Source organism: Cydia pomonella, chromosome 18, assembly GCF_033807575.1.
Source record: "Cydia pomonella isolate Wapato2018A chromosome 18, ilCydPomo1, whole genome shotgun sequence".
NCBI lineage: Eukaryota > Metazoa > Arthropoda > Insecta > Lepidoptera > Tortricidae > Cydia > Cydia pomonella.
In genome coordinates this window covers 6,060,314-6,086,638 of record NC_084720.1, presented here as the reverse complement: position 1 = coordinate 6,086,638, position 26,325 = coordinate 6,060,314, and the positions used below count along the sequence as shown (strand labels likewise).

General features: G+C 39.1%; 2 protein-coding genes across 2 annotated transcripts in view; one reads left to right on the top strand and one right to left on the bottom strand.

The window, feature by feature from the left end:
* Window positions 1-26,325, top strand: part of LOC133527955 (guanine nucleotide exchange factor subunit Rich) — a 58,233-nt gene that overhangs the window by 25,417 nt on the left and 6,491 nt on the right. The window contains exons 17-27 of the mRNA XM_061865171.1: window positions 13,842-14,085; window positions 14,615-14,724; window positions 17,386-17,517; window positions 18,210-18,305; window positions 18,780-18,923; window positions 20,918-21,032; window positions 21,797-21,921; window positions 22,953-23,104; window positions 23,800-24,080; window positions 25,417-25,534; window positions 25,729-25,872. Coding sequence (XP_061721155.1) covers window positions 13,842-14,085; window positions 14,615-14,724; window positions 17,386-17,517; window positions 18,210-18,305; window positions 18,780-18,923; window positions 20,918-21,032; window positions 21,797-21,921; window positions 22,953-23,104; window positions 23,800-24,080; window positions 25,417-25,534; window positions 25,729-25,872 — 1,661 coding nt within the window. The remainder of the gene's footprint in view (window positions 1-13,841; window positions 14,086-14,614; window positions 14,725-17,385; window positions 17,518-18,209; window positions 18,306-18,779; window positions 18,924-20,917; window positions 21,033-21,796; window positions 21,922-22,952; window positions 23,105-23,799; window positions 24,081-25,416; window positions 25,535-25,728; window positions 25,873-26,325) is intronic.
* Window positions 10,083-12,037, bottom strand: LOC133527952 (uncharacterized). Its single transcript, XM_061865165.1, has 4 exons — window positions 11,938-12,037; window positions 11,761-11,868; window positions 11,590-11,686; window positions 10,083-11,521 (listed from the first exon to the last, which is right to left on the bottom strand). Exons 1-4 carry the CDS (start codon window positions 11,953-11,955, stop codon window positions 10,401-10,403), a joined length of 1,344 nt encoding a protein of 447 aa, XP_061721149.1. The 5' UTR covers window positions 11,956-12,037; the 3' UTR covers window positions 10,083-10,400.

The window sequence follows — 26,325 nt, the reverse complement described above, 5'->3', positions numbered from 1 at the left end:
TCAGCATGGCGGCCGTAAGGTAGAAAACAGTGGTCGGAATTAGAAAGAGTAAAATACGAGAGAAAAATCTTGTGTGATCAGGTCCACACAGAATAGAATATTTCTTGTTTCATTGACAATGTTCTAATTTTAAGTTCATTTTATACCTGCCGCTCGTATTATACAATCGTGATATAATAGAGAGCAAGGTACGTGATTAAAAAGCTTGATTATATCACTTATTGTACACAACAAATTTTCAACGAGTCATCTAAAATAATACTTTATTTTTTTACTACAAAATCTAAATAATTAATGAAAATTGGTATCTCAAGTAGACAAAAATGTAGTACAAAAGACATAAACGCGTGACTTTATCCACCAGTTAAGCTAATTTAAATACGTAAAATTGAGATAAAGTTGGCAAGTTTCCTTATAGGGAGCGTGCATGAACTGTAGGAGGCAGCACAGGAGCCGTCAGATTTTTGGCGCGAGGCGTAAATGTGATGTTTTTTGTTCCGATGGAGCCCACAAGATGGCAGAACCTACTATGCACAAGAAAACACTTGACGTGTAAATGTGCCTGTTTATGGTTCCGATTCAGACCACAAGATGGCAGACCCTCCAACGCGCACGGTCCCTATGAACAGCGCCAGCTGTCAGTTTTGTGCTAATCTATCATAGTAGGTCTGACAACCGTATAAGCGCTTATTAACGTTCTCAACAAACTGGTTTCTACATTGCACGCTAGGTGGCGGTAGCGATGTCTGCCATGGTCGACTTAACACATAGAGCGAATCATACGGGTTCAAACCACATTTTGCAAAAAGAAATACATTTTGATCCTATAACCATACCTTAACACACGTACAGTCGTCATCAGATATATCGGAGCGGCCGAGATGCTCAAAAATATCTAAATGACAATAGAAGCGTGTTCAAATATTTATATATATCTGATGGCGACTGTACAGTCATTGACTATTTATGTAGGTGATGGGTATTTTATTACAGTTTTAATTTTGATTCTCTGAATTCAACAACAGCAATAGCTCCAGGCAAATCGATTTATGAAATCAACAACATACCTTACACAAATAAAAGTATTAAAAATATATAGTGAAAAAAATATAGATTGAAACGCAAATGGTATTTGGTTGGCGCAAAGATGGTATTTTCAGTATACGGAAAGCAGGATCAAATATCATATTTAATTTAGGTGTTAAAACACTCTCTAACAATTCCTAGCTTGAAGTCCAAATTTTTGATTTGGTGACAGTATTGACATATTCCAACTGAATAACATGGCCCATAGCTGCAGATCGGTGCCAGTCAAGAACACAGTTAAATGAAAAATGTAAAGTTCATAAACACTCTTTTAAAATTTTCAGATAAGGCCATGTTGGGTAAGGTAAGAGAAACATAGAGCCAAGAGGCAAGAGACACTTGTAGGGAATTATCATACTGTTGCACTTATCAAACACGACCTTAAATTTCTATTTCGATGAATGTAATTGATTAGCCTCGCGGTTTTATGCTGTATTATATGGCGGACTTTATGAAATAAAACATACATAATAATACACACAGGTTTAACATTGCACTCCTTTTTTCGTCGTGAGTCTGGTTAAAATTCTGAAAATCTCGTTCGCAGCACATAGATATGCAATAAGTGTGGTTTTTGTAGGAATGTGTACACTGTAGCTGTAGCCCCGTTATTCATAAATTCATAAAACTTAAGTAGTGCCAACACGGTCAAGCGCTCCTACGACCCCGATTGTTTTTTTTCATGCGGAGCTCTTTACTATCCACTCACTTGATTTTGGTAACTGTAGTTACCAGCTGTCACCCTTATTTTATTATAATAATAGAAGTCACTGAAAAATATGAAGCATGTGAGTGGCTATTCCATGTTTGAATGTGATTAACAGATATTTTGGTTGACAACACCGATTAATCGCTTCGCTATGTGATTGACTGGCAAACGTTTCTTAATGTTTCTCTTTTCAATAAACTCAAATTTCAAGGATGGAAAAGGACAAAAGAACGACAGAAGCATTTCAGATTTATATAACCTTAGCATAAGTCTGTGTCTGTGTACGAGTATAACTCTAGAAAATTTGTACAGAATTTAATTAGATTGTATTTAAAATTTTGGTACTAATTAAACGTGGTAATTAGTATGATACTAATTGCTTATCCGTTCTAACATGATATCTGATATAAATATCATGGAGCAATCAGTCATCGACCCACCTTCGATTCTGGGTAGTTTTTAGGCCATTGCGGATTTGGTTTGCCGATAGAACAAGATTGATACCGGACTACCTTAAACATTCATTTGATTGATAATCTTCTTTTTAGAAACTCGTTACGCGTACTCGTAGCAGGTACAGAAGAGGAAACAGGGGGGGGGGGGGGGGGTAATAATTTAGTCGGACACGTCGTTAAAAAGCTTTATTTTACACGTTTAAAAAACGCATATATAGCTTCGAATACATCCCGTAATAACAGTAATAAAATAGACTAGTAACGTTTCAACTCACAGACCACAGGTACAGTAGCGTATAATAATATTTACAACATATCACTACACTACCGTTTCTTACATTCTAGAAATTTCTATTGTTTTCTGTAGGACTTACAGCTTCTTCTTCAATATAAGCGTTCTTCCCGCTAACGAGATCGGACCCGTGGTCCATTTAACGAGTTTCCCATTGATAATTTTCTTGCTATGTATGGTCGCGTATGGTCCAGGGCCTAGGGATAAAGGCCACACGGGTCCATTGAGTGGCACCCAGCCTCCGAAAGAGTGTGTTAGTGGGTCCCATGGGAGACTCCAGTGTCCAAGCGTAGCGGGTTTGGGTAAACCGATGGCTAGCGGAGCGGGACCGAAGCCATAATTCAAAGGCGCTATCAAGGGTAATGGTTTGATGGGAGTTAAAGGTATCTTCGCTAGCGGGGCAATAGGGGCTAACGGAGCTATGACTCCTTGTGCTATTGGTATTTTGGCAATAGGTGCTATAGCAGCTCCCTTGGACAGATGTACGTTAGGGCCTAGTCGTTTAACGACTGCGTTGAAGCCGGTTTGAGGACTGGCTTTGTAGTCGACGACTCGAAGGCTTCCGTCGGGCTCCACGAGCGAGTATGAGCCCTTGACTGCGTCGCCGTCCCGCACCTCCCATTGCGCTTTGTTGTCTTTCGTTAGATGGTCGTTGACTGCGTAATCGAAGGCGTACCGCGGATGATTATCCTGTTAATGTGAAATGAACTTTTAAGTTGTTGACATTAAGATCGAATTGATGCATAAATTGGCTTGTATAGTACGTACCACTGCGACGGTCGCTGCAGGCGCAACAGGGACAACGCCGGTTGAAACCGTGGCCGCCAGTAGCGTCAGAGTTATCGCAGTCTGAAATTCAAAAACATAATCGTTTATTAACAAAATATTTATATACAATGTTCATTAGTTTTCATGCACAATTCCTGCAAACAGTATATCGTAGCAATTGTAATTATGTATCCATTAACTATAAATTTTATGTTCGAATTGCTGTGTAGATACATGTTTTGTTATTTATTAAATAATCTCATATTTAATAGAGCGGGTTCAGAATTTGCTGTTGGGTCTGCCTATTGAAGCTAACTCTACATCGACTTTGACAAAATTTGAAGTGTCAGTATAAACGTCATATATTCATAGATATATGACATTCCACACTTCTTATCTTGGTCCGACTCTAGTACGAAAATATCTACTGCATCTAAGCCCGTCCACTTTTATTAAAAACGGGGGCTAATCCACAAGAACCCTATAGTCCTTAGCAGCTGAGAACTCAGTACTTTTCTTGATGGTGAGAGGTTATAAAACGTCTCAATCAATCAATTTTTCGTGTTATGGCTCCATCAAGGTGTTGATGATTCCGCCAATGTCGAGGTTGGATAAGACACGGCTAGTATATGAATCTTATCATATAACGCGTCTCAGTGTCAGGATCAAAATTGACTTATTACCCGTCTAATAAATCAATTATTATCAGTCGAGAACAAATTATAAATTACCAATATCCTCGTCATATTCGGTTCCGTCTGTGAGCTGTCGTAATTCAATGCGTATTTTAGTAGAATACAATGCTTTTATACGAACGCCCATCGAAGCGAGGGCCTGAAAAACTGGCGCGACCCGTTGCTTCGACAAGTGTTCGAGTTATGCGACCCCTGCATGATTGGCTGCTATTAGCGCTGTCGATCGGGTTATTTCTACTTATTTTTAGGGTTACTGAAATCTGTGTAAAGAAACCATAACTTCTAAAATAAAATAACAGATATCCATTTTATATGTATACGCTAGCAACTAATATGTTTGAATTCGGTGCCACACGAAATAGTTAGAATACTGTACAATAGTATATAATTTCTTATCGAACCGCACCAGGGTAAGCATTCGATCCGACAGTGCCAGTGTGTTGACGCTTTTAGGATTCGGCTTGGTACTGAGTGTACTGACTTCAAACATATATATATCAGTTGCTAGCGCATATTATAGGAGCAATATTTTATTTTATCCTTTGTGTGCTTTGTGTGTCGCTTAACTTCAAACTCAGATAAATCCTTTTGACCCTCTTAGAAAATATCTACCCTATTACCTTTTCTTAATACCAAAATCGCAAAATCGGACAGATGGATTTATCGGAGTTTGAAGTTAAGCGACTCAATTGGAAAACACATTCAATTTTTGACCGGATTATCGCGTACTAAATTCAAAATTCTAACAGGTTATTAATAGCTGTTACGGGTTATTGGTGGATCCGAATTATTGTGTTATTGCCAACGATGTTATATAAATATAACTATAAATAGATTATACTCATATATAAGGAGTACAAAAATACTTCCATATTTAGTTCATTACCTACAAATGAATCTGTTTTTGTTGATAAATTTTCGCAAACCATTCGTCTTTGTCATACTCATTTCGGTGTGCGGGAGCTCGTTAGCACGTGCACATTTCTCGCTTGCCTAGGCGCGACTTGAGGCAACTTGTACAATTTCTACTAGGTATGCGTTTCAATTTTGGAACTCCTATGACCTATTTTGAGTTATAATATCATTGGTAGGTATACTAGGTATATGCGCGGAACCGTCGGTGCGCAGGTGTAACTCGCAATTCACCGCAATGATGTTTATTTAACGTTTAGTTTAGTGCTTGTCTAGGGCGATTTGTTATACCATATTTGATGCACAACACGCATGGTTCAACTTTGTTGTTCATTTTATCATTATTGTATATTTGTTCCTAATCCAACGGACAGTAATCGTGTAGCATTTATCGCGCTAAGCAGGCGCCTTAGGTTGTTACTCCAGAGCTATCACATGGGCTTTTCTGACTACAAATTTTATAAGGATTCACCGTATTGACAGCTCTCTTGTATAAGATTTCAGAACAGAAGGAGATTATTATGTATACTGAAATATTAGAGTCTAGAGCGCCTAGTGTTAGAGTCGCCTGCTTGCGCCTTCTGGAAACGCTGGGAGGATGTACATATGGGATCCAGAGGCTCAGTTTAGTTAAGAATGCTTAATAACACTTATGGACATGGTCTGAAATAAATCTATTGAATTTATTACTAAAGAAAAGTTACAAAGCCTTCCAGAGGCAGAAGCCAGAGGCCACTGGGGGGTTCGGTCACTTTGTACGTACGCTTTATTGTACGAGAAAAATAAATATTGATTACATGGGGTAGAAGAATAATTGACGAGTACAAAGGCGAACTTATCCCTAAGAGAGATCTCTTACAGTTAACCTATACCTATAAGAGTAATTAAAAACTATATCTACCTTTGTCTGAAGGATAAGACATCTATTTCAGCTTATAATTTATATTATTGTATATATTATAGTAGTGTAACTACTTAAAAAACCGGACAAGTGCGAGTCGGACTCGCCCACTGAGGGTTCCGTACTTTTTAGTATTTGTTGTTATAGCGGCAACAGAAATACATCATCTGTGAAAATTTCAACTGTCTAACTATCACGGTTCATGAGATTAAGCCTGGTGACAGACGGACGGACGGACAGCGGAGTCTTAGTAATAGGGTCCCGTTTTACCCTTTGGGTACGGAACCCTAAAAACACAAGTAAAAAATATTTAATAAAATATATCCAAATCCAAATCCTGGCTCGTACCAATGAGTTTTTCGGAACTTATGTACGAAATATCATTTGATGGTATATGTGAAGTCCCCAATCCGCATTGGGCTAGCGTGGGGACTATAGCCCGAGCCCTCTCGCACATGAGAGGAGGCCTGTGCCCAGCAGTGGGACGTATATAGGCTGAATTATTATATTATTATTATTTAAAATATATTGATTTGATTTGTTCCTTAAGTTGAACAGAAGATGTTGAAGGGCAAATGCAAAAGTCGTCTCCGTTTGAGCAATGTAATCAATCAAGTATGGTCTACAGTATTAGGTTCTTCAAAAAAGGAGTGTACAGATTTTTAAAGGGTCGGCAACGCGCATGTTACACCTCTGGAATTGCAGGCGTCCATAGGCTACGGTGACTGCTTACCATCAAGCGGGCCGTATGCTTGCTTGCCACCGTCGTGGTATAAATAGAAAAAATTAATACCTTCTCGTGGAATCTTTAAACATAAACTTGTCATCTGAGTTATTAATAAAAACTGACCACAATTTGTCTCTCATCTCATTATATTCATTTAAATACTGATGACAAAATAAATTACTAATGCGTGCGGAACTCAAACTCGCAACCCTAGTATACCAGCCTGCCACTCTGCCAACTGCTCTACCTCACTGGTTTTGAAGTAGCTTTTACTACTCTTGCATTGATCAGATTTATAAATACAGCCGACGAGATCGAATTCCATTCTTCAGTAACCGCATTAAGATAACTATAATAATTGTAAAATTAAACATGTATTGACAAGCACAACGGCCCCTAGATACATACTCGTACATACTCGTACCATACTCGTACCATACTATATAATATTCATTTTGGCGACACGTGTAGGATTCAGCAGATTCCCATGGAACCGCCGAAATACACCCTTCGGCTAGAAGTCTGCGCTCGCGATGGTTTGCTGGAAAATTTGACGTGAGTCACGAAAATTTAAATTCGATTAAAAGCGTAATTATTTAAGTTTGCTACAAACTTAGTATGTAATTAATTACGTATGCTTAGACATGCAGGCATACGCGAGGCAAACTGTGTGACGTTTTTTTTTTTTATACACGCATGTGTACGCATGGACATCCGTTGCGACTCAGGCTCTAATATAATCTGTGACATAATGATTCAATTAATAATTTTCTCAGTCTAGTAAACGTTCTAAGCCCATTCCAAGGTCACTGTGAACTTATATTTAGCTGGTCACCGGCCCTTTCGATTGCTCCAAGGTGACCGCCTCCGCTCCGCTGGACCGCCCGAATTCCCGATCGTTGACTGTTATCATAGTTATCATTCTAATTAGACTGTATTGTATCACAGTAGAGACCATGACAGTAACCTATACACTAGAAGATAAATGTTAAAACAGAGTCGAAACACGCCAAGTTTTCATGTCATACGTCAAGTGCGGAGGATATGCGTGTATACTTACTGTCAAGTTTGTGCAAAGTAAGCGTGGTCAGAGTGTACATAGATAATATCAATATCAAGTATTTATGCTCGTCGGCATAAGGACAATGACAGTAACCTATGTATGTCGTTGAGGAATACTCGTGGCCGTAGGTATGTTCAACGTAGTAATCAAATCTTAATTGCAAACATAGATCATAGCGCATATATAAAGAAATGAAATTGCTAAGCGGGTGAGGTGCTAAAAATGATCTAAACATTACTTTGTTGTTAAGAAAAGAAGAGCGCGTATATATAATTTTGAACACCTTACTTGATTAGCTGTTTCTGCTGCTGACTATTGTACTTGTACATAATACAGTAACTATCGTTAACACTTTCATTGCCAAGCGCTCCATTTCCATTTCCAATACAAAATGATCAAACTAGGTGTGTTTTTGGCAGTGAATGTGTTAATCAAAATTTTCTTAACAATCAAATTACCCCTAATGTTTTAAGTAACACCTAAAGTTTAAGTATCAATGTTACTATTTTTAAGCCGACTTAATCTTAAGATGTATGGCTTATAAAATAAATAAGATAAAAAAAAAGTTACTACGCAGTCTAGACAACAGAGCACCATCGACTTCGGTTGTAAAATTTAATGCTATAGTATTTTTACTATTTTATGGTTTTTCACTGATTTAAACTTTCACGATTTTTAGGGTTCCGTAGTCAACTAGGAACCCTTATAGTTTCGCCATGTCCGTCTGTCTGTCTGTCTGTCCGAGGCTTTTCTCCGTGGTCGTTAGTGCTAGAAAGCTGAAATTCGGCATGGATTAAAATCAATAAAGCCGACAAAGTCGTACAATAAAATATAAAAATTTTTTTTTTTTGAGGGTACCTCCCCTACACGTAAAGTGGGGGTGAATTTTTTTTTTGCTTCAACCCTACAGTGTGGGGTATCGTTGGAAAGGTCTTTCAAAACTAATAGGGGTCTTCAACAAACATTTTTTGATAAAGTGAATATATTCGGAGATAATCGCTCCGAAAGAGAAAAAAAATGTCTCCCCCCCCCTCTAACTTTTGAACCATAAGTCCAAAAAATATGAAAAAAATCGTGGAAGCAGAGCTTAAGAAAGACATTAAATGAAAACTATAGCGGACATGATCAGTTTAGCTGTTTTTGAGTTATCGCAAAAAGTTTCTCCCATAGTAAAAAGACTTACTTTAATTAGGTACTGATTATGCAAATTTGCCTATTTGTTTAACTCGCGTGAAAGGTACCGTTTCATCCCTTGGTTAACAATTTACTATACTTAAAGCTCCAGTTTAGCTTATTGTGACGGAAGAGTAACTACGGAACCCTGCACTGAGCGTGGCCCGACATGATCTTGGCCGGTTTTTATTACATAATATTATCGAATCTGTCGCGAGGTACATTTAAAACTCAATACGCGATTTAGTCCCCTTTATGGTTTTTGTATGATGACTTAGGTTTGAGTAGGTAGGTAGGATGACTCTCGTATCGCTTCTTTTTTTTTACGCACGTCTTGCGCGTGTATCCGTGTTTGAAAATAGACTACTCTATATATTTGATCGTAATCTACTCTGGTTGCAAGCTGGTTTCAAACGCAGTGACTTAGTTTAGACTGTTATGCTGTACAACTATTTTGGAAATAAAGAAATGAAAAAAAAAAAAATTGCCTGTGGGAGCTGTATGTGGCAACTTGTGTTGACGAATAACGCTTGAGTGTGTGATGTTTATTGACAATATGGGAATTAGTAGTGGAAAGTGTAAAAAGTAACGACATATCAAGTTCCTAGCTATAGAACAATTGTATAAAGTCAAGGTAGAATTATATATAGAATTTGGATGAGCATGTTACTTAGATACATGCTTGGAAAACTGGTTCTATTGTTGGATCTGTCTTAGGTATTGTATGAGAATAAGATTATTAAAATTGAATATAGGGCTTATTAAATTCATCCTACTGCCGGGCCTTGCGAATGAAGCCGAAATCTGTGCAGACGTCGGGCCAGATGACTCTTGCAAAGGTATTTAACAACATTTGAAATGTAAAAAATAATTCAAGAGCACAAATACCATACATATATTCTCATTGTCGCGAATTGCCAAAAATGTTTTAAAGTTTGATGTTTTTGCGCTTAAATTTTACTTCTGAAGTATAATAAACGATGTGCTGATATTTCGTGAAACGGGAAACGATCCTTGGGCCCGACATAGGGCTTGACGTCGCTTTCGATCGTTAGCCACCTGGCAGCAGGATCGATGTAATAAGCTTTTAAGACATACTGAGTGCTTGAGATAAATGTCGGTAAGATCATCCTATATTGAGGTTGAATCTAACGTAATTTATGCGAAACCTTCCATGTTATTTTCTCTTTCTTATCTCATCACAAGCTACTTTGTTCCTTTATCTAACCACCTGGGATGTTGTAATAACATTTAATTTGATAGGCCGCTAAATGTGTTAGAGTAGGATAATAAAACAATAATTATATACCACACGGTGGCGCATGCTATATTGTGTTCGTAAAGATATACTAAGTATCTTAATCGTATCAACATAAATATTAAATATCCTAAAATAGTTACAGTTTGGTCTAAACTATCGACTACGTTGTCATATCACCAATGAGGGTTCATGGTTAGTTATTCTAATCAAGACATGGCAAAGGAGCCTTGACCGCGGCAAATGATTGGTAAAGTAAGAAGCCCACTGTGCACTATTGCTTGCCTCTGTTATCCATTGTTTGAACTCTTGTGCATTGCGTGTGCCGTTGTGGGCTTCTGGCTGCTATTTATCGTTGCGATCAGTGTTTGTACCCGTCTTGTGGGTACAGAGGATACTCTATCGGACCGTTCCAGGAGGGCAGCAGACGTCCTTTTTCTAAGCCTTCATAGGGTAGAATAGGTCCAATGTTTCCTTTGAGCAATCCGTAACCTTTTTCTAAGCCTGCATAGGGTAGAATAGGTCCATTGTTTCCTTTTACCAATCCGTGCCCTCCCAGGGATGGGCCCAGCGGGCCGATGCCCTTGCTCAAACCATAGCCTTGCTCGAGGTGTCCTCTACCTAAACCTTCCCAATCAAGTGAGCTGATAGGTCCTTTACCATATAGTCCAAGCTCTGCCGACCCCTTCAATAAAGGCAAAGCGGGCAGCGGCTCCTTGTGAAGAAGAGGTACGTGCTCATTGTATAGGGGTAGTGGCGCTTTGTAATCCGGCAGCGGGCCTAACGGCTCAGAGTAAATCGGACCAGCCTTATAGATAGGCCCGGGCAGGCCTTTGAGGATTGGCAGAGGTCCGTAGGAAATTGGCCCGTTCTTGTAGATAGTACTAGGTAGGAGTGGGCCATTTTTATAGATGGGTCCTGGCAGGAGTGGGCCACTCTTGTAGATAGGTCCGGGTAGAACAGGACCTTTGTTGTTAGGCTCATAAAGAAGAGGAGAGGTCACGATTGGGCCACTCTTATAAATGGGTCCGGGCAGAATAGGGCTTTTGATGATCGGTTCATGAAGAATTGGTTCGGACAGGATCGGGCCTTTTAGAATTGGCGCGTGATGGATAGGCTCATGTAATATAGGTTCAGGGTGGATCGGCGCGGGCAGATATTTCACAATCACTGGTTCTTTGATCAGGTTCTGAGCCGATAAAGCGGGGCTATAAATCGGGCCGCCATGGATCGGTCCTGAAATCAGAGGTGCGGTCGCCAGGTGTCCGAGGTTCGCCACCGGGCCGACGGAAATCGGGGAGAGGACGGAGCCATGTCCGCCGAGTACCGGGATCGGGGCCTTGTAGATCGGGGCCGCGTGGACGGTGGCCGGGTGCAGGTTGGGGCCCAGGCGCTTCACGACGGCATTAAAGCCCGTCTTGTCGTCGGCGTAGTACTCCACGACTCGCAGGCTGCCGTCGGGTTCCACAAGTGAATATGCTCCTGCAACGTTTTAACTCACTTTAGAAATTGAACTATTTAGACTAAAATTATGAATGGATAGATTTTACCTTTGACAACGTCTCCGTCACGTTTCTCCCATTGCGCTTTATTGTCGCCGGTGTGAGGGTCTTTCACAGAGTATTCGAACGCATAACGGGGATAGGCCTAAAATTTAAATATTTTTGAAATTAACGAGTGATAATTTATTCAACAATCACGTCAAAATTACTGCAACTTACATAATAATCAACTGAGGCATGCCCGGGCGCGTACACTAGCCCGTCTAGGCCTCCGTACCCCAATCCCCCGTCAGCCTTCGTCGACGCCGTGAGCGCCAGCAGACATATCTGTGGAAAACCAAACCGTCACTTCACTGTTATACAAACAATCCAAAATCGTAAATATAATTCACGCACCGCAACGTGTAAAATCATTTTCACGAGACGCACTTGACCGCGTCGTGTCAAAAACGCACTGATACGAAAAGAGCAATCTGAGCCATTTATACATGACCGATTTAGACCTTCGTGTCCTGATGGCGGCGGATGTCGGCTGTTCGCACTGCTCCGCTTCAACAACAATCACTCAAGGGTTGCATCAGGCTTCCTCCATACAACCTTCGGCTAGTGAAAACGTCTGTCTTATATTTACGATACCATTAAACTCGTATCTACATGTGGCTCGCTCGCGGAGGATGTAGCGGTTATTTGCAAATGTCTATATTACCTACCTGTAAAATTGTGTGTATCCGCGTATTTGATTCTCAGTTAGTCGATTATTATTATTATTTTAGCCCTTGCTCTTACATAACGGTCCCGGGGGTAATGATAGTGATGTGACACGGGGGTTCTGCCTTGCGTGTCGATTTGACGCAATGTAAGCAAGCTATTCCACGAGTTGCTCTAATTCTAAACAGCAATTACCATAGTTAAATAGGCATTCTTATTGCAACGGTTTAAGGTGTACTAATGATCACTTAAGTATGTTGCTTTGCTGTGTACCAAGAGTCGAGTACGCGATATCGAGTGCATGTGCTTAACAATGTTTATTAGCTCATTATCGAGCCTAATCCAATCGCAGTGCCGACGCGTAATCGTTACACAATTTCTTCTTGCGGACATTACATTTACATCGCGCCCTTGATGCTATTGAACTTGAATTTAATACTCTACATACTAACCTTGATATATTTGGAGAAGTTATGATGCATTCATTCATGATGCAATCTCGATTCGAACACGCGTAATAGCTACATATTAATGTAAATCAGTTCATTGGCTTTTATTTTCTTGACTCGCTCGCACTTTTGGTTTCTTGACATACATAACATAACATAACATTGAGAATTATTGCTATATTACATTACAATAAAATAAAACTAATGATCACCAATTTTTTAAGTATCAAGGTTGTCACACAATATTTTTTCTTTGTATATAGTCCCCCAAACATATGATAAAGATAATTTATTTCTTTTCTAATAGCTAAACTCTAACAAATCTTATTTACCAGAGTTCATATGTCGTTCATATAAAAATGTAACAGACGGACTGTTATCCAATAAATATAATGAAAAATTGGATTTTGAATAAATAAGGATTTATTGATAATCCAGGATATAATGGATATCAATGAACAAATCCTCCTATAATCGCAAATACAGCTCCTATAGAAAGAACATAATGGAATTATGTTTGCCTTTACGTATTGTGATTTAGCTTCACGCTTTTCTTTTATGACAGTAGTATGGATAGTATTAAAATATGCCTTAGTGTACATACGCAGCATGGATTTCCGGGTGCCAAGCTATTATATATGTCATTTGAACTTGAATATGTCCATGTGTCAAATGTAGAGGCTGACCACCGAATTTCGTTTCATTTCCGGACGTAAACACACTTCCCTTTCCTTTACACAAGCTTTTATTTAACTTGCAATGTCCGTATTTAATTATTTACCAAAATTTTTATTTAAAAAAAACGAACACGTGGTGGTATCTGATTGAGTTGAAATTCGGCAAAAGACAAAACAGCTGACGGAGTTTTTGGCATTTAAAAATTGAATCTTTCATTAATACCTTTAATATTATTGTTGATAACTTTATATTTATTACATGTTCCCATTTTCACAATTGTGACGATATAATATTATCTTATCTTAACTGGTGTTTAATAAATGGCAGGAAAATAATTAACAAATATTTCGAGTTATACTCGTATGTTATGTTATGGGCCGTTACGTTCTAAAATATATCCTCTAATTTGTACTATTGTTTTTATCATTATACGATTATTCCAATTCTTATAACTTTTACCAACAGGCATACAGCTGCCTTCCAGCAACAGTGCTCGCGTCTTGCGTCGAGAGCGTCTGGTCCTGCGGCGGCGGCAGCAAGGCCCAGACACAACTATCCCGAGCGCTCTGGCTGTGGTGCGGCGCTCTCGGCGCGCGAGTATGGCTGCCCTTGCTACCGCGGGACGCGACCAGACACCCCGACTCGTCGCGTCACACGTTCATGGCTAAACGGATCATGCTGCCCTTCCATCTCAACATATATCCACTAAGTAAGTATAGCATAAATCTCACAACACAAGTAGAATAGGTGTAGCAAATACGAGTATAGTCTGGCAAACATGCCTCTTTTTTGGAGATATACTTATAAGTAATACGTAATATATATACGTATAGTATTACTTAAAATATATTATAATAAAAATATAACACTTAAAAAAAAAAAGTGGCTGTGACATAATCGGACAGACAGACGAACATGACGAATCTATAAGTCCGTCCGTTTTTTTCCCTTTGGCTACGGAACCCTAAAAAGTAATACGAGGCATAAGAAAAAGATAGTATTATTCTCTCTGCGTATGCTCCACTAACAAACGGCTTTTGTCAAACTATATATATTCGACCAATTACCGCAATAAAGTTAAAAAGCCTCTATCTATTTTGATTGAGTAAGACTGACATTCGATTGTCATTTTTGAGCTGTAGGCCCAATAAGGTTTAAAGCTGAACCGTATGTCTAACTCAAAAGATTTAAATTTAGATGTTGGAACATTTTTGCCATAATTAGCCGGTTTGTTGCAGCGATCCTATTTGACGACGCGATCCTCCTCGGAGCCGAGAACGACACGACGCTCTACACGTCGGACTCCAACTCCGTGTTCTCACTGCCGTTCTGCGTCGTCAACAGAACCGTAAGTGTTGTTAGCTAATGCCTTCAACGCCTTATTGTCGTGAGATTGCGTGCCCATCCTGTTATCAAAGTAAATCTTCAGAAAGTCCCTTATTTCTTGAACGACATCGAAAACTATTTTGATATGACTCAAACTCGTATTTTGTAATTCATTGTTACGTTTTTAACACATTTTTAACTCATTTTTAACACATTTTGTTTATTGTATGTATGTATGTATGTGTGTATGTATGTATATACTTTATTGTACATAGAAATAAAAACACGAAAAACACAGTTACAGAGTAAATTAAATACAACAAAGGCGAACTTATCCCTGTATGGGATCTCTTCCAGTTAACCTTTAAGGAAATGAGTAAAACAGAAGTAACGGTGAATGAATGACAAACACAAAGAAAAGTGTACAATCACTCAAATTAATGAAATGCACGTTTTGAATACACATTAATACAAATATACATAGATAGAAAAATAAACATAAAATAATGCATACATATAGATATAAATAAATATTCAATATATAATATAAATAGGTATGAATTCGAACCAGAAAAGTAAAGGAAATTAAAAAAGTAGAAGTATGGAACTAGGAAGTCGTAACCAAAGTATCGGAAAGCCACAATTTTTTAAGCTTCTCCTTGAGTGATGCTACAGATTGGGATTGCCTCACGGACACCGGAATCTCGTTCCATAACTTGACGGCATGGACAGTAAAGGATTTCTTGTATGTGCGCGTCGTATTGGAAGGAATTGTGAGTGAAGAATTGTGGTTGTCAGGTGGCAACCAAAACAAATAAATAAAAACAACCTTGTTTTGATACTAGAACGGTTTACGATGGTTATGAACTCGTGGCAGTAATAGTGAGTTGTGGTTGTCATCTGACGATTTAATCGTTTGCGATGCCTATGTGGCCTTTTTACTGTCTGAACCACTGATGCTATCCGTAAATACGTATTCGGAAGTAGAAATACTCGCACATATTTCGCCATAGTACTTAAGCAAACATGCAAATTATGAATCGTAATAGCGAATATGGATGCATCCGTAATTCATACAGTTAAATATTCGGCATCAGAATTGGTATATTTATGTAGTAATTGTGTCTATTTAAAGCTAATTATGTTTATTGATTGAATCACTGAAGCGCTTCGACTGATAGGTGTTAGATTGCAACCTAAGTATACTGTTGTTTACGATTAGAAGTCGCAATAGATACAAGGTAAGACATATTAGACAAATACTGTAGGGGTATTCGCAATTGAGCAGTAAAAAATAATTTCATGAATTTTTAGCTGTATTTTTTATTGCCTTCGTTTAATGATAGTATCGAGTTTATAGTGCTACGTTGTTTCAAACCGAGACTGAATATCGTATACATTATACGGGGTATATGAGGTTTTTCTGTCTGTCCATTCTTAAGTTGATTTTCTTGCAATGTTAGTTTGCTAACAGGGTAATTAGATGCGCCATTTGTTCTTCACCCATTTTTACAAGCAATTTATATGCTGATAGTTTCCATTTATTTATTCATCCATCATTTTATATGTACCCATTATGAAGCAAAATAAGGTCTGGTTCTGATTTCATAATAGTAAATTACAGTATACATTATTTCATATATTATACATTTGTACTAAGTTCATTGAGTAGATACATGACTAAATAAGAAAACCAATGTCAAACAATACACAATATAAAAGCAAAGCGGAGTACCCGACTGGCTGAAGTGGCCCAGAATAGAGCAGAATGGCGTTCTCTTGTGTCAGGGGCCAAGATCATTCTTTGGTCACTTGGTGAGCCAGTACAGTAAGTAAGTACAGTAGAACCCGATTTCTGGCATATTACGCTATTTCAGATTAGTATCTGTATCTTTATAACTCGTTTTACGCTTTCCCGAATAAAGTAAGACGGAAATTAGAATGGATTTGAAGCAGTACCTTGTGGTCGGTGAGATAAAATTACTTGTGTTTCCCACGTTGAACGAAAGAGACTGATATTTTGACTTAAATGCTGGCACGTTGTATCGGCCATGATAGGTTTTTTACAAGCTTTTATTTAACTTGGCCTGTTAATATGTATGGGACAAATCTTGCAAGTAGAATTTGACCCACTTCCCGGTTTCCGATGAAGCTGAAAATTTGCATACATATGTAAGTCGGGTGACAATGCAATATTATGGTACCATCAAGCTGATCTGATGATGGAGACAGGAGGTAGCCATAGGAACTCTATGATAAAACAACGCAACCTAATTGTGTTTGGGGTTTTTAGAATTATCTCGAGGAGTATTAGTTGCCTGTGGAAAAAAGTACATTCAGCGATAAAAGCTTGTACCAAAAATGAAATTTTGTGAAAAATGAAAATGTAAGTGAATTGTAATATTCGTTTGGAGAAATAAATTCTTAAACCATAAATTTTTGCCAAAAACTTATTTCGAGTAGTGTTCTTTCATCCTAAAACATGACTGAATGACGTTTCGAATGATGGATTCCGGTAGAAATGACAGTGCGTAAATTTGACATATAATGTTGCTAGATCAAATAATATATTCCCAAACACCGGTTTAAACCCATTTTTGCCATGGTCGCTTTAGAATCTTCATAAGCGGGTTTTATTGTAATCATTACTTACGAGTAAAATGTATAATGCCGATTGTTGCAGAGCCAAGTGTACCTACATCAGATATTGCGGCAACTACTGCGGAGGAATCTGGGCTACCACGCGTGGGAGATCGCGCGGTCGTGTGCCCAACTACCCTATTTTCCCCATTCTTTGGAACTGCTGCTGCACGAGGTCAGACTGTTACTCTTACTACTACTACTTACTTCTACTCCTACTTGTGTTTTCGGCCTGATACGACCTTCGAGCAACACCGGCTTCCGACACGTCGGAAGGGAGGAGTCCAAGCGATATCTTGCCGTACAAATCGTTCTGCCATTTTTTGCGGGAGCAAAGTGCACACAGTCGCACTTCTCACTCACTACATACAAAATCTAGTTTGTAATGACGACACAAATACATAGAAAATGATACACGTCAAAAACAAATCTTGCACACCTCGATCTCTTTTGTGTACGGACGAGTCATAACACGCACCGCCATAGGTCCAGTTGGGCATATGCTTTGGCAGAGGGAAAATAGTGCGAATGCCGACTGCCTTCCCGATATTGCTTGAAGGATTCGACCCTCTGGACATGGCATATACTAGACAAAACATAATAATATTATAAAAATATGAGGACAGAAGGGTCTCGAATTTCTTTCTCATACTAAAGGTGTCACGTCATGAAAAAATAAAAATAAAAACAATACCGCATATTTCGTCTATAAGTCTACGTTACGTTGGTAAATTGCACAATATTTCTGACGATTTAAAATCCAGCTAATTTCGCTTTGTGAAACTATCCTCACCCCATTGACAATGTTGGATGTCAAATCCTTGCCTTTCTCCGACGTATTTGTTTATAAGTTTGTGTTGACCGCAGGTTCTGGAAGAAGAGGCAACGAGTAAGGAGCCAATACCGGACGCACAACTACCGAGTATTATTGAGTTTGTTCACGAGTTCCCTGTTTATTTACAGGTTAGTTCAACAAATACTCTTTAGATAATAAGGTGCATTAGACATTTTAGATATCGGAATTTTTTTTAGGTTATACAACAAGGACATAAATATATTAAGTAACCCATTTTCTCCGATGTAATTATTGGTATGAGCGAGGACCGAGATAGGTCGAGGATAAAATGGGCATTTATGCATATGAGCATGAAAATTGAAAAAAAAAACATGATTGAAATGTCTATGGTATTCCGAAGCAGCCAATGCCAGTGGCCACGTAAATGAAACGACCGTGACCATGATTGTAAAAGTAAGTTGAACAAAAAGCAAAACGCGAATTAACCTTTCCATGATCATTCTTTAGACTTAAAGTATTAAGACTGAAAAGTTAACTCCACGATAAGACGCCTAATGACAAGCCACGATCTACAGAGCAAGGCTCCGAAACACTCCGGGTGAATGTGATCGAGGCAAATAAATAAATAAAATTTATTTCAGACTGTAGTCCAATGCGCGAGGAAGACTGAAATAGCGCTATGGGCGTACCTATTCTCGGCGGCAGGGAAACCTAAGGAACTGTTCCAAGAATGCCTGCAACGGAAGATGCTCGATACAGCTGCGTCGTACCTCATTATATTACAAGTAAATTATATATACTTTTATTTTATATGCATTTTGTATGTAAATAACTATATATATATACAGCAAACGATATTCTTGAATTCCTTAAGCGAAGTAAAATTAATGCGATTAACTATGAAGTGATTTGTCAAGTCTTAATGCGTGACATTTAATATCTTTAACCTTTTGAACGCTTTCTCTCTAGCATCAAAATGTGGCATACACGCCAACATCTAAACTAGTGAGAAACGAATTTAAACCTTATCTGTCAACAGTAAAATTGCTTTGACAGCGTCTGCCATGACCCCTGTAGTGGTCGTTGGCGTGGTAGGCACGACCACGACCACTTTAGTGGCTCTTGGCGGTCAAAGGGTTAAGGGGATAGAGCAAAATGGTCGATTATATAAAAACTTCAGAAATTATGGGATATTTCCTGTATGTAAATTCTATATTTAAACATAATCTAAACTCGATAAACCTTGATTACATAAGTGTTACAAGAACTGATGTAACGATTACCTGAGTACGCTCATTATCATGCCGATTGTTATAATTAACTTGATTCAGGTGCGCAGTTTTTTTGCGGATGTACTCGTCGACGGCCGTACTGACAATGTACAGACACATCTGAAAATATCGATACGAACAATGTGCCAAAAATATGTATACACCACCTTAATATATGGGAAATAAAGTCGTTTATACATATTTTTGGCACTATTCGTGATGATATTTTCAGACGTGACCGTACGTAGTTAGTGTTATAAGGTTTTTACAAGCTTTAGTGTATGTGGGTCAAATCTTGGAAGTAAGATCTGATGCAGTTTCCGATGTTTTATTGAGTTGAAATTTTGCATTCATGATAAACAGATGTCAATATAATTTTATGATACCATCGAGGTGATCTGATCATGGAGACCGAAGGAACCTTGTGATAAATCTACGGAAGTACAGTCAACTGCAGAGAGTTGATCAGTTATCTCTGCAGCTGTTCGTACATTGTATTTCGGGTCACTAAAATAGCTTCGAAGAGTAGTAGATAACTCAAGGAAATCTACAATTGATACTCAAAACCTGTATCTTAAATTTAAATCTGGAAAAATAAACATATCTTTGCTTATCATAAAATCCTATAATTAAGCACTGTTTACTGTATATTTGTACCATGTATAACAACCAAACCAAAGCTTTTAATGCGGTGTTTATAAATAATAAACAGTTGCCTTGTTGTTGTTACAGAATGGAAGGGTATTTATGATTCTATTATTTTTCCGTTGTGAATTTAGAGGATGAATCCACAGAAGTATAAAAGAAATCCCTCTCACTCTATTTTAGGGACGCAAAACGGCACTAAAAGCTTGATTAACATTAATATTCTTCTGCTTGGGACAATTTCCATGTGGAAATGTTGTTTTTGGAATTTGGTATGTCCTTGACAAATGGATTTTCTACTTTTTCAACCTTATTGTAAACATTATAAAGTATTACAACTATCACTGGGCGGCTCGATATACATATTTACTTTATTTTTTTATTTTTAAATTTAACGGAATAAAGACTTGTCACTAACTTTGACAAACTTGTATATGTGTTTTGAAAACTTTTTATTTTACAATAAATATGCCATAATTCACTTTTTTCTTCTCCAAGGGAACTTATTTACTCAAATTTGTTTCTGAGTTATGTATGTTTTCCATGTATATGCGTGGTTATATATATCTTCATCCCACAAAACAAGTCTTATTGAGCTCACTGTGGGGCTAGTTCGATTTGTGTAAGATTAAAGATTATCCCATAATATTGATTTACTATTTAACTTGTACAGTCAGCGTCAAATACTTCGTAGCAGTCAAAGTAGCCAAATAGTTCGGTACACCATATATATGTGTACCGAACTATTTGGCCACTTTGACTGCTACGAAGTATTTGACGCTGACTGTACGTAGCGTATCGCGTTAACCAGTGACCAAGTTTTTAAACTTTCAGATCTGTTGGTAATGGCAGTTATGTTGCAGAATTTGGAGAGTTCAGCAGTCAGCAGACACCTGGCCACGCAGCTGCTGGACACGGCGCTGCAGCACGAGCGCTGGGACCTGGCGAGGGACCTGGTGCGCTTCCTCAGGGCTATAGGTAATGCAGCCGAGGGAAAGTAGATAAAGAAAATAAATCTTTTAAAAGTACAAATGTTCCAGGAGGCTCAGATATTAAATATATTCAAACGGTCTTTCACGTTTTTAAATACTTAGAAAATTTTCTTTTTACCACACCCACTGGTAAAGGTCCTCTTGATTGTTAAAAAACTAGGTGAGAAAGTTGCATTTTATCCACTTGTGGGGCAAAGTAATAAGATGCAAATTTTAAGTAAATAATGGCAGTTTGCCTTAGTTGGCAGAATTGACAATAGTTGGTAGAATTGACTTTTAACTGATTATTTTGAATGTTTTTTTTTTTTTTATTACGGACATTTGGATTGGAAAAGGATTGATTTTCTTGGTATTTCATAGTTAGTATTTTCCTCGCGTTGATGTGGTGATTTTTTTTGTGTTTTACTCGGATGCAAAGTTTGTTTAATCCTCGTGCCTTGAAACCCTCGCAACGCTCAAGATTCCACTTCTCGAACCACTCGCTACGCTCGTTGGTTAATTTTGGAATCTTTCGCTTGCTCGCGTATCAATACTAGCACGAGCAGTTAAACAACAACTGCCTCCTTGTAAAACAAATAACTATTACATATTTCGCTCCATAAAGAGGATCTTTATCGAGAGCGACACTCTTTAGCTGGCAAGAAATATCTAGTCTTGTACAAAAAAGAAGTTGCTATCAAACTTTGGAGTAAATTGGACCATTTGATTCGTAAATTATTTAATTTTATTTTATAATCGTTATTGATCCAGATCCAAATGACGTGGATTCGCCGCGCAACTCGGTGAACGTGCAGGCCAAGTACGGGCAGATCGTGCAGTCGCAGACCGTCACCCCCAACGCGGAGGACCTCTCCGTCATACTGGGCAGCATGCAGGTAACTGGAAGACCATTTGAGACTACCAGGTTACAGACACTACTCGGTGGAAGGACCGCACAAGACTGCAACGCAAAGACTGTTGTGTATATGAGGTTTATTGCGATAGGTTTTCTGCGTTGAAAACGGTTTTTTTTTATAAAGTAAAAAGGATTCTTATATTATAAACGACTCAAGGTTCTACACATGGGCCCAAAAACAAAACAGTATTTATGCTCCGAAATTTGATCTCATATATTGATCTATTTACTGCTAGTGATCGGATCAATAGGCAGCGCATTCAGCGGAAGGTCAGGTGAATATATGACATGTAGACTTATGTTGCTTTTAATATCCCTTAAATTAAGAGTTTTTGAAAATCCGAATTATTCCGTTTACGGATAATGAGTAGTAGTAGTAGAAGTAAACACTATTGCACAAAACAAGTATGTACATAAGAGAAGTATGGGCATTCTGAATGTCATCTCGCTCTGTGTGGTAGGGCACAGCACAGCGGATGTCATTCCAGATCTAGAGCAGAGCCCAACTGGGGAAGTACCTCCACCTTACAGAAAATCGCAGCCAAATAACACTAGACCCTACTCATAGTGTTGTGTTCCTGCTGGTGAGTAAGGTTGCCAGAGCTCAACGAGGGGCGGGAGGGGGTTAGGGTCGGCAACGCGCATGTAACTCCTCTGGAGTTGCAAGCGTACATAGGCTACGGATACTGCTTACCATCAGGCGGGCCTATATGCTTGTTTGCCACCGACGTAGTATAAAAAAAAAAACATAGATATAATCAGTAACCACCTTATTCATAAACGTGTACTAAAGTTACGATGCCGCTAATCATCGTTTGTCCCTTTCCGACGTATTGGTATGATGGAAAGGGACAAACGATGATCAGCGGCATCGTAACTTTAGTACACGTTTATGAATAAGGGGGTAAATGTGTACAAAGGCGAACTTATTCCCTAAAGGGATCTCTTCCAGCTAACCTTTTCCTGTAATTTTATGTAGTTCCTGTAATTAGAACAGAGAAATTGTTCCAGCTGGCAGGCGGTCGCGGCCGCAGCTTCAGCACCACGACCACGCCGCGAGCGGAGGCGGAGGCGCCCGCGCCGCCGGCCCCCGCGCCCGCGCCGCCCGCGAGGGCCACCGCCGCAGTCAAGCGGAAGAAGTCCGTGCCCACAAGGAGTGACAAGTCAGTGTTTACTCCGCTGTAGCATGTCTTAGTACGCAGGTGTTATGGTACGCTGTACACGGCGAGTGAAGTGGACGCTGAAGCCTGGCGCCGACGGCGTCTGCTGTAAAGCGAGTGGAATTTAAGTAGCTTTGTCACATATTAAGCTGATGATTAAAAAAAAATGATTGGCTTGATGAAAGTACTTAAGGGGCTTCCCGTGGTTTTCATCAATTTTTGACTAGTTTTGAGTCGTTACTTCTTTATTTGCACTATAGATAGAATTATAAGACAAACGGCTATCGGTTCTGCAATCTTTTTTCTCCATTCTGGTCTGCCGGATTTTGAAAGAAATGAACACTTAATTTGTTATAATTTTTTTAAACATTGTCTAATAAAACTCATTTTTCGTTTCTCGATTGCTATGAAGGATTTCACATGTACGAAATCTACACATTTGGGTTCGTCTTTAAGCTACAGAAAACATTAGAAAACTAAGGGTTTCAGATCGAAGGTAATTGGCGTGGGTAAGGGAGCCCCTTAAGACCTGTATAAATCGCTCTGAGGAAAACTTAATACTGAGAATTTTTAATATTTTACACACAAACAAAGTGATCAAAATTATCTATTTACGAGAAAAACTACTTCGGTTGTTCACGCAGTATTCTGCTGAGCCTTGCTTGTCATATTGTTTTAAATATTAGTTATTTCGACAGAGAAAGCTACAGCGGCACAGCGGAAGAGTTCTTCATCGACATGATGATCCAGCGACACGCCCGCCTCCTCCTGTCCACCGCGCGTCTCCACGCTCTAGGCAAGATGGCGGCCGCGCTCGACTTGCACCTGGTGGCGTGGCTCGCGGGGGAGAGGGAGAGGGCGGCTAGGGTGGATAGCGCTGTCCTGTGCTTACGCCGGTTACATGAAGACTTCGCCTGGCCTTATCCGGTGTTGCAGGACGCTGACGAGTACATGCAGCGGAAAGGAAGTACTGTTACCAGTGAGTATTGTTTGGATAAGATAGCGTGGCTCGTGACAGACAGAGGGCAGCTACTACTTTCCGCAGCACTAACTGGCGAATCGGGCAATAAAAGTCAGCTACGGTACCTTTTATGCATAATAATACCTGCTATTGCGAGTCCCGCTTCATAGAGCTGTGCAGGTGCGAAAGAGATAGCATGTTTTCGATAATTTACAACCGGAGTCGCTATTTAGTTTTCCGGCTAATTAGTACAGTCATTATATCCAGAAAACCGACCCTACCCGTGAATAATCAGTTCTTGGTTTTTTTTTTCGTAGGTCCCTCGGGGGTGGGGGGGGGGGGGGGTCACTGGGAGTGTAAATTCAAAAAATAGACTGAATCAGGCTCCTGTCTATATTCGAAAAACGGTTTTTCTTGAATAACTCGGCCATTTTTGATTTTACAGTAAAACCGTAAGGACAAAAATTGTAGGAAATTTCATTTTCTACAAGTTTGGTTCTCACAATTTTTCTTCTAGGATCGATATTTTGGAAATTCAACCTGAAAAACGCGACAAATTCAAAATATTATCATTATCTCCTACGAATCTAATCTACGGCATGGATACGAATATACACAGGAGCCCGATTCGGTCTACTTTTTGAATTTACACTCCCAGTGACCGCCCCGAGGGACCTACGAATCTAATCTGAAAAAAATCCAAGAACTGATTATTCACGTGTAGGGTCGGTTTTTTGGATATAATGACATTAATGACTGTACTAAATATTCATGCAGCGGAATGGTACCTAACCTTCTAAGGCTCAAGGTCCTATGTATAGTCAGTGTGGCGACACTCCTCCTTTCGGGCATTCTCGGCTCCGTTCGGCTCGAAATTGCTCCGAGCAATAATTAGGGTTGGCACAATTTGACATCCTTATGCGTGCACGACCACAGATAAGATAATGACTTGAATTTTGACAACCCTAAATAGCTGAAAAGGATAGTGATACATTACCATTAGAGAGGGACAGAATGATTCGTCCCTGAATCGCTGTCAAACTTCGGTTTTGTAAGAAGTTTCGTTTCTGTACGGTAGTACTATTATTTATTCTGTGGTATATTACTTTAATTTGATGAAATTTAAATAACCTTCAAATGGAACAGAGTTGCATTTCTTTTGGTTAGCAAATTTTAGGTTTTTCTCCTCTATGGCGGGCCTTAAAAGGCTAAGTAATGTTTAAGTAACTACAATATGGCCGTGGCGGTATATCCAGGAGTGTTGAGTCTTTGTTCTTTTCGTCAATTAACAACCAAAAGACGCTTTTTTGAAGGCTTTTAGTCATCTAGTATAGTAACGTATGTTTTCCGGCAGGTTCATACACTCCATCAGCGGACTCGGACAGCCTATGCGGAGACAGCGGCTACATGAGTTTGCCAATGCGCGCGGCTCTGCCCGCGGGCGGCGTGCCCGTCAGTCCGGGGCCCGTCAGGTCAGTGCCTTGGAGCGTTTTCACATTGTCTGATCGGATAGAACCTAGGTTTCCATTTGTAAGCAAATCGTACTATCAAATTGTTTAAAAAAAGTACCGAATTTTAAAACATGTTGGACGTACCTAGTGACGAAATACACGCCAGTAAGAAAACGTCAAAATTTAACTCTACGTGTTTATCATAATTTTGGCAGTTCTGCGGGCGAAGGCAGCGTGGCGGAAGGCGGAGCAGTGTCCTGGGGTGAGAACGGCGAGGAGCGGCGCTACGCCGCGCTCATGGAGCGGCTGCACCACAGCCAGGTCGAGCGCGGGAGTCACACGGCGCATGTGCAGTTAAGGTATACAACACCTATGTCAGTATATTATACTTCACTAAATCGTTGCATAATAAATATTATAGTTGTCTAAATCGTTGAATAATAAATAAAACGATACAGTTTTAATTTGATCTATGAAGTCCTAATTCGACGAATAGACGAGTAAAAAAAGATTTAATCCCTTTTACGCATGCCATAAAAATATTTTGTTTAAAAATGTACTTAAATAGACCGCCTATTGCTACCTTTCTTTACATTGTAAATGTGTTTTTAAATTTGTTTTCTTTGTGGTGCAATAAAGAATATTTACTTACTTACTTAAATAGCTGTCAGTAGAGTTCAATATTATAACTGCCAAATATGGTTGCATATGTGGTAAAGGGTTAAAATAATATAACAAAAAAATAATCGATATGGGGCCACCCATATCGATTATTTTTATGTTTTAACAACTCCTTCTAACATTACCTTCAG